Genomic DNA, 9,375 nt, shown 5'->3' with positions numbered 1-9,375 from the left:
CTCACCTCCTCCTCACCTCCTCTTCCTCCTCCTCCTCCTCCTCCTCACCTCCTCTTCCTCCTCCTCCTCACCTCCTCTTCCTCCTCCTCCTCCTCTTCCTCACCTCCTCTTTCCTCTTCCTCTTCCTCCTCCTCCTCCTCCTCCTCACCTCCTCTTCCTCCTCCTCCTCCTCCTCCTCCTCCTCACCTCCTCTTCCTCTTCCTCCTCCTCCTCCTCCTCCTCACCTCCTCTTCCTCCTCCTCCTCCTCCTCCTCCTCCTCCTCACCTCCTCTTCCTCCTCCTCTTCCTCACCTCCTTCTCCTCTCTGTCTTTCAGTGGGTCGGCAGACTACAGCCCCTGCGTCCGTTAGCGCCGTGGCAGGAACCACCGCTGGCATCGTGGAGCAAGGTAAACTCATCATTACTGAACTGTTAGAGCGTCTGACCTCTGACCTCTGACCTCTGCTGTCTTAAAAACGCCACATCCCGTTCCTCTCACTGAAACTTGTGGCGTCCATGATTAAATGGAAATCCCCCCTCCCGAGTCGCAGCTTCCCCACACTCCTCCTCCTCGATCCCTCCGGCTTGTTTTAATCTCTCCTCTAAATCTTTCTCCTCCTCTCTAATGCTTCTCAAACGTTTGCCAAGGTAAGCAGCCTCCTCGCTCCTCTGGAGGCAGAGCGTCTGATTACTGTATGACTGAGGGCTCCTCATCACCGGTTTAAAGATTCTCTGTTGTGCAACACAGTCACATGACCTGCGGGGGAATTAGGAGACAAATTGCATGCAGTTTGGTTTTGCTCCCTGCGGCTTACATGTCAGCTGTGATTGCAGAGAGAGGGAAGCCTCTAAAGGGGAATTCAAATGTTTTCAAACCTGGGCACTGTTTGTTTTGTTTTACATATTTTGGGGTCTTAATGACTCATCATGACGGTTTGAAATCTGGCTTCTGACACGTCGTATTATTCCTGCTGAAATCTCATAATTTGACTGCCCCGAAATCTTAAAGGGAAATCCGATGTTTTAAATCTTGACTTTTCTTTAAAGTCTTTCTATGTGATTTTTCACCCTTAAATATAGAAATCAAGTATATCCTCTGAAAATAACTCTGTGAGTCATGACTGTCTACAATGGGTGTAACACCCGAGTCCCACTGTCTGTGATGTTTTCAGAGTTTTCAGAGTCCTATCTTCACTTTGTTTACATCGTCGGGACGGCTGGCTGACCTCCCTCCCCCTCGTGTATAAAAGTTGTTTAATTGAGGGACTAGAGAAAAGAAGAATAACATACTGTACTCACTGCTTAACTGTGTTTCTAGATCACGCTCATTTCAGGTAAATTTACATGCAGTGTGAAGATACCAGCATAATAAAGAACGCTAGCATTAGCATGCTAACACAACAATGCAGCGCCAGTTGTTTTGGTTTCATGCTGGAGCTCAAGGGCGACATCTGCTGGATCAAAAAATCACATATAAAGACTTTAAACATTTTGGGGTCTAAATGACTAAAAGGGTTCAAACAAGTTCTTCAGTCGACAGCCATGAAACAGACTTTAATGGGCCAAATGCGTCCAATCAAAGTTTGTCCTTTTAAAAAAAGTTAGTGTTTGCAACTGACAGTCTCACATTTTTCTAGCGGTGCTTAAACACTTGCACTCCTCCAGCCTCCTCGTGTTTATTCTGCAGAAAGTCAGAGTGAGCTGATGTGAGAACACAGCAGGATATAATCAGGAGAATTCACCTGGAGCCAGTGGGAGGGGCCAGTGGGAGGGGCCAGTGGGAGGGGCCAGTGGGAGGGATATTCTCAGGAAACATGCAGCAGCAGGTTGATTAGAGCACGGAGATGGTAGAGGTGGCGTGCAGACAGTCTATGGTCGTGCAGCGATCACAGGGAATAAAGGTCACCACCCCCTCCCACTGGCCCCTCCCACTGGCCCCTCCCACTGGCCCCTCCCACTGGCTCCAGGTGAATTCTCCTGATTATATCCTGCTGTGTTCTCACATCAGCTCACTCTGACTTTCTGCAGAATAAATACGAGGAGGCTAGAGGAGAAACTCAGAGTGAAGAGAGAAACATTCAGATGTTTGAGTGATCACATGACGCTCAGAGTGAAGAGAGAAACATTCAGGTGTTTGAGTGATCACATGACGCTCAGAGTGAAGAGAGAAACATTCAGGTGTTTGAGTGATCACATGACGCTCAGAGTGAAGAGAGAAACATTCAGAAGTTTTGTACAGTTGTGAACAAAGCTTTATTGAGTAATTGAAAACCATTTAGCACCTGTCAGTCATTAAGACCTTTGAAAACAGAGCCCAGAGATCAGGTTTGAAAACAGTCGAGTTCCCCCTTTAATGACCTCTACATGTTTATATCCTCTTATACGGAAGCTTTATTTACACTTCCTGCCCATCGATGTAATGATTTCTCGACTGATCCATCGCACTCTTGAGATTAACAAAACCCATTATCACATACCTGCATCTATATTCCGTCTCCCTCATGCTTTCACTCCTAATCCCTGCTCTATCTGGGCCTGCATGTGCGTGCATCTGTGTGTGTGTGTGTGTGTGTGTGTGTGTGTGTGTGTGTGTGTGTGTGTGTGTGTGTGTGTATTTGGATTATATGGAGAATTAGTTGGACTTTTTTTCCCCCCCTGATGTCCTCTGCTTATCTAATGCTTTGGGCAGTGGATCAGGGTTAGGAGGTGCCAGTTGGATGGAGATTTTTTTTAATGTGGGTTGTGTCAGTGTGTTTATTCGTTGGGGGTTTTTAATGTCTTTTTACAGGACGGAGGGAGGGTGTCCTTCTTTCTTTCTTTTTTTTTTAAAGAGGGAGGGATAAACACTGGACCTTGTTTTTTTTTTCTTCCCCTTGAGGGTGGAGAAGGAGAGGACATGTAGGAAAGTCGAGCTCTGTCTCTCTGTTTGTGGTCTGCATGCTCAGTTTTCCCAGATGTTGTTGACCTTTTGGACGAGCAGGTGACCGTGTGTGGTTTTTTTGTTTTTTTGGGGGGTTTTTTTTTGAGCGACTGCTTCATGCATGCTTCACGGTGCAGATTTAGAGAGCTGTGGTCATCTGAAGGTGTATGATGTGTACTCTTCCATCTGAGGGTGTGTCGTTCTGCCTTTCTGCAGCAGCCAAGAGTCTCCTCAACAAGAAGGCTGATGTCAAGGTAAGCCAGCCGCTCTCTCTCTCTCTCTCTCTCTCTCTCTCTCTCTCTTTGTCCCCCTCATTATATCCTTGGACGCCCTCTTTGTACCAAGGTTTCGCCCTGAAAGGAGATGAATATATTGGAGGTGATCTGACTTTGTCAAGTGCTGCAGTGTTGGCGTTTGATATTTTGAACATATTGTTTTGGGTCTTAAAGGGACAGCAACGGTCGAACATCTGCTGCACTTTTCTGTTGATTTTTCATGTTGTTACTCAGAGACACATTGATACTTGCTTCTGCAATTTTAGCCTTGATTAAATTCATTCATTCAATTTTCTAAAGTATCTCCTCTCTAGATCCGGGCTTGTGTTGTACTTACTCTCTGAGAAATGAAGTGCAGAATCGTGACATCATGGAGTATCGTTAAGAAACACAGAACTGTCAGGCGTCAGGCTACCTTATGACATCACACATTGACCTTTGTTACCGTTCCTTTGAGCTGTTTGACCTCAGTTTGGGATCTCTAACCACTTCCTGTTTCTGTGCTTAACTTCACGTCCTAACCTTCCATCTACCAGAAGCTCCTTACTGTATTTCAAAATAAAAGCACACAGCAGGTAAAGTACTCTCAGCTTAAAGGTGCTGATTTGGTCGTGAAATTTGAAAGTTGGAGAAGTGAAACAATTCTATTCTATATTTTCTGAACTGAATACACAAACTTTACTTAAAGGATAAAAATGGGTCCCTGGAACTCTGTTTAGCTCTGCCCCTGACGACGGTCACCGCTGATTGGGTTAGCCGTGACAACGACGACCAAGGTCACTTTGTGTCTGGATTGTTTGGTAGACTTAGTGTCTGCTCTCCATTCTCTTAAACGTCACATGCAAGTTGTAGGTAGAGAAGTTAGGGGAGGATGTCCCTGACTTTAGCGTCATCTTGAGGATGAATATGAAGCCTCTGGGACGCTCTGACAGAACTGGGAACAGGTCGCCTGGTCATTTAACTGAATGTTTGATAGTAAGAAAAACAAATAAAGACTATAAATATTCCGCTTAAGTTGTGTTTTATAAGGAAAAGGACATCATAATAATCGATTCTATTGATCGCATTACAAATCTATTGGGCACCAAAGAAGCAAGACAAAAGCCTGTGGTCTAAGCCTGAAGATTTAAAGTTCTAACTGAACACTCAGCATGCATCAATCTTTCTTACTCTGATGGCGGTAAAGTTGGTTTAAGTTTGACAGCGGTTTTACTTTTTGGGAATCTGGTTCGTCCCAAAGTCTCAAAGTATCGTAAAGTTGTATCAACAGTCAAACAGGATGAAGGGTAAACACAAACTGAAATAAAGTAGAGTGTGAGACGTTATCTTTACTAAAGAGTGATAAATTACTCTAAGCATATTTGAGGCTTTTATTCTGAAAGGTTGACGGTAACCGTGTCTGGTCTGGAGTCTGAGCAGGCTGCTTTCCCTCCTCTCAGTTTGGCACAGACGGCACTTTGCATCACTCCCCTGCAGACATTATTCACCACAGAGGTTTCCCCGTGCCAAACCGGAGCTCATTAACATATCGCCTTCATTTCCCGACGAGACGAGCGAGACTCTGAGTGTGCAGTGACTTTTTCAGGACAGGATGAGATCAGTGCTCCTCTCCGTCTTCACTCCCACAAAGCTTCTAGTTTGTTGCACTTTTGCAGTAAAGATCTTTATTGGTGTTGCAGTATGAGATGCATTCCTCTGTGATGCATTTATATGTTCAGGTGTTGTGTGTGTGCTTTGTGTTTTCATGCATGGTTAATAACTTGTTTTTTCCCCTGAAAACCAGATTTTTCATGAGATATGTGTGTGAATAAAAACTTAAAGGAGCAGTATGTAACTCTGACCCCTAGTGTTTAAAATGGGTACTGCAGTCTAAATTCTAAACATCATAGAGAGCTGTCTCCCCCCCCTCCTCTCTAGAGTGGATGCTCACTCAGGTCACCATGTGGTGGACTCTGAAGCTTCAGTGTTTCTCCAGCTCTGCATGGGTCTGTAAACCTTTCTGTGTTCTAACCTCTCTCCATTTTTCAAAAGCATCTCCAATATTGATCTTAGTTTGAGCACGTTTCTGCTCGTGGAGCTTATTAGAAACATGCAGAGGCTTTTTAGGTCGGGTACAATCACTTCTATCTGAACCACTTCTCTTGACCGCTTCCATCGCTGCAACACCTGTTGACCTGATAACTGCTCTCATATCTGACAAACTGAGGGGCGTCCAAAACCCTTAAAACCGCCTACCTTCTAGAAGACAATGCAACAATTCAAAATAAAAGCACAACAAAAACTGTTTTGAATTGCTAAGTAAAGTAATTCAAACATTTGATTAAAAATCTGATTAACTGCTAAAATTCAGCGATAAATCATTACTTTTAAAAATCATCGTTTGTCAGCCTTACTTTGAAAAATCCAGATGTATTTTGGCACAACATGATTACTCTTTGTGCTCCAGGTATCTTGTCATGCTTTGGATTGAAACTTTGTTAAATTGCATCGTCCCTATTGAATCAATAAATTAAAATGTTCTGAATTTTAGTATTAAGCCGAAGAATGAACAGATTGTTCTGACAGCATAAGTCGCACAAGATATTTCTGCTGTTTAAGCAAAATGATATGAAATGTGCAGAAGATCTTCATCACCTTCACAGACAATAACTTCTGCATGAATAAAACAATCTGAACATTTTTAGGGGAATTGGGAAAAAACATGTTTTAATATCAGATCCCTCCTTCACCCTCTGAGACTCCCCTGACCTCTTTCTCTTTTCATTAACCTGCATCTCCTTGCTCCCCCTTCAGCCTCTCCTCCTCTTCCTCTCATCCTATGTACATAACCTCCTCCCTCTCCCCCTCCTCCCCCCTCACCGCCTCCTCCTCTTCCTCTTCCTCTCCTCTGGTGGCCTGTTGCTAATCTCAGATTATTTCCCACCAGATGATTAAACCATCATTACGTAATCACAGCTTCTCCTTTGCTGCACCCTGACGTCACGCTAATGCACACAACCCCGGAGCTGTTTCTCTGGTCCTTCATATTCACTTACTCTCTCTCTCTCTCTCTCTCTCTCTCTCTCTCTCTCTCTCTCTCTCTCTCTCTCGCTCTCTTGTTGTCTGACACACGCGTCTCACTTTCCAGCAGTTTCCAGGGAATTTGCTCTTTTTTTTATTGCGGAGCAGGTGCTGCAGCCTCGAGCAACAAGAGAGAAGTAATGACTGTAAACAGGCAGTTTTTCTTGAGCTTTTACGCCTAAATGAATCCTTTAAGAGGTTTTAAAGGGAGCTGCTCTTTTATTTAATGATATCGAGGACGAACAAAGCAGAAACATTTAGTAATCACCTTTGAGGAGAGTTTGAGATTTCAAGAGAGATGGATGAATTGTATTGTCTGATAACAGTCTATTAAAGGAGCAGTATGTAACTCTGACCCCTAGTGTTTAAAATAAGTACTGCAGTCTGAATTCTAAACATCATAGAGAGCTGTCTCCCCCCCCCCTCCTCTCTAGAGTGGATGCTCACACAGGTCACCATGTGGTGGACTCTGAAGCTTCAGTGTTTATCCAGCTCTGCATGGGTCTGTAAACCTTTCTGTGTTCTAACCTCTCTCCATTTTTCAAAAGCATCTCCAATATTGATCCTAGTTTGAGCACGTTTCTGCTCGTGGAGCTTATTAGAAACATGCAGAGGCTTTTTAGGTCGGGTACAATCACTTCTATCTGAACCACTTCTCTTGACCGCTTCCATCGCTGCAACACCTGTTGACCTGATAACTGCTCTCATATCTGGTGAACTGAGGGGCGTCCAAAACGGCCGTGTGGGCGTGTCTTAAAAGCGCCTACCTTCTCTGGTCCAAACAAATCCAGAGCATTCAGGAGCAGAATCTAAAGTTAGAAGGAGGACATACTGGCTGCTGCATTGTTGTCAGAGAAGCCAGCACTTCAACATAGCATGTTTCCTTCATGATCAGATAGTAAGGCAGAAAGGTTTACAGACTAATGCAGAGCTGGCTAAACACTGAAGCTTCAGTGTCCACTACATGGCATTTTTGAATTTGGACTGCAGTACCCATTTTAAACACTAGGTGTCAGAGTTACATATTGCTCCTTTAAAGCAGAAGAGAGAGGGCACTGTCTTAATTGTATTAATACATTGTCAACATTTTGTAAATTTATAAGCAACAAAAAGACGAAAATATAACGCTTGACGTCACTGCTTCTTTTACTGTTGCATTTCTGTGTGTGTGTGTGTGTGTGTGTGTGTGTGTGTGTGTGTGTGTGTGTGTGTGTGTGTGTGTGTGTGTGTGTGTGTGTGTGTGTGTGTGTGTGTGTGTGTGTGTGTGTGTGTGTGTGTGTGTGTGTGCATGCTGTCATAGAAAAGCTCTTATGTCCACGGGAATCCTTAAAACACTGGTGTGTGTATATTTAGCATGTTGTCTGCTGTTTAAAGTGTCACATGAGTGTGTGTGTATAGCCTCTCATAAGTGCTGCGTGTCTACTGTTTGACCTCCTCCTCGTCCTCCTCATCTGCCTGAATGCTGTTAACTCCGGAGGGATACATTAAGAGATACTGATGGGTGCTGGAAGAGCACATGTAGTCCGTCGAAAATGGACGTGATGCTTGTTTCGTTAGATGTGACAGATGTTGCAGAGGTTCACAGCTGTCATCAGTTTAATTTTGCCATCTGCCAAAAAACGTTCAGAAAGAGCCACTGTGAGGGCATGAAAATGAAAAGTCCCAGACGGAAAATATCCGAGCTCTGAAACCTGACGTGATGAATAGTGTAAAACCTTTCTATCTAATCAACACTGTAGGAAATTGAAAATGTGCGTCTGGCTTTTAAAAGGCTTGGAAGTTGGACAACGTTTCTTTCTGCTCTTTTTTAAAATTTGATTTATTGTGTTGTTTTCACGCTCTAACAACCCACTTTACAACCAGCAGGAGACGCCTCTCACCGTTGTTGCCGAGGCACTAACGTAGCACTTTGTGTTTCCCCGCACAGCCGCAGACAAACAGCACGAGAAACAGCATAGTCACCAGTCCCAAAGGCAACGTCCCCTCTGCTGCGCTGGTATGCAGCTCTGTGTCCGTCTGTCTGTCCATCTGCACACGTTTAAAATGAGTGAAAGAGAAATAACTCTGTAGTTTGGCACCAATGATGTTTGCATTTTGTCTGATTCTCTGAAGGTTTGCTGTTACAGGAATATTTCCACTATTTGAGAAAGATCTTAAAACTCTTAACACATTACAGGGTTATTTCAGTATTTTCAACCTTTGCGGTCTGAATGACTAAAAGGTACAAAAAAAGTCTGACATTCTTTGAGTGGGGGCGTGGTCAGACACAGCTCATTTACATATTTAAAGGTACAGACACAGAAACAGCCTGTTCTGAGCAGGGCTGAAATAGAGGGGTTTATAGACATGATCAAATACAGGATCAGAGTGGATTTAGAACAAGAAACTTCACACACATGTTTTGAGGAGCTCTGACACTTATTTACACTGAAGAAGAGGAGGAGGATATGTCACCTTTAAGGAGTCTACTGGAGCGCTTCCAAACCTGTTTGTTCCCTATGACGCGTTCAGATTTTCGAATATGCTGCAAAGGTGAAATCATATTGAAAAAACCCTTCAAATACAGCTCTGTTAAGGCTTGCACATTCAGTTATGTAACTCTCAGATATTGAGGAAAGTATTTTTTATTTGTGTCTGTGAAATGGGACATAAAGTGGGTGCTATGTGTGAGACAGAGAGCTGAGGTTAGCATCTTTACATTGGTACAAATTGATTATTAACTCTGATTGTTTTTATTTGAGAATTTTAAAAACCATCATCCATCATTGACTCTTTCAAAAGATTATACTGCCGTTACAGAAAGTGATATATTTCACTCATTTCTCCCTCTTTACACGTATCTCCACATTCTCCTCTTTATTGATCTTCCTCTTTTGTCTCATCCTCATAAAACATCCCTTCTCTCTCTCTCTCTCTTCCTCTCTCTCTTCATTCTTTCTCCAGGAGCCTCAGACTACTGTTATCCATAATCCAATAGATGGGACCAAGGTACATCCTCCAGTCCGCCCCCCCTTCCCCCTCCCTCCCTCCCTCCATCTCTTTCTTTTTCTTTGTCTTTTATTTCACTTCTCATCCTCGTCTTCAGTATGTTTTCTCTTCCATAAACTCTTTGGTAGAAACCTGTTTTCTTTGCAGGATTTGT

At 43.5% G+C, this 9,375-nt stretch overlaps 1 protein-coding gene across 1 annotated transcript in view; it reads left to right on the top strand.

Moving 5' to 3' along the window:
- LOC110003520 (calcium/calmodulin-dependent protein kinase type II subunit beta) overlaps nucleotides 1-9,375 on the top strand; it is a 38,341-nt gene that overhangs the window by 19,592 nt on the left and 9,374 nt on the right. The window contains exons 6-9 of the mRNA XM_065965852.1: nucleotides 245-387; nucleotides 3,118-3,152; nucleotides 8,161-8,229; nucleotides 9,177-9,221. Coding sequence (XP_065821924.1) covers nucleotides 245-387; nucleotides 3,118-3,152; nucleotides 8,161-8,229; nucleotides 9,177-9,221 — 292 coding nt within the window. The remainder of the gene's footprint in view (nucleotides 1-244; nucleotides 388-3,117; nucleotides 3,153-8,160; nucleotides 8,230-9,176; nucleotides 9,222-9,375) is intronic.

The sequence above is a fragment of the Labrus bergylta genome, chromosome 17 (genome assembly GCF_963930695.1).
Source record: "Labrus bergylta chromosome 17, fLabBer1.1, whole genome shotgun sequence".
NCBI classification, from domain to species: Eukaryota; Metazoa; Chordata; class Actinopteri; order Labriformes; family Labridae; genus Labrus; species Labrus bergylta.
Note: the sequence above shows the minus strand (reverse complement) of the source record. Positions and strands in the feature narration are given on the sequence as shown.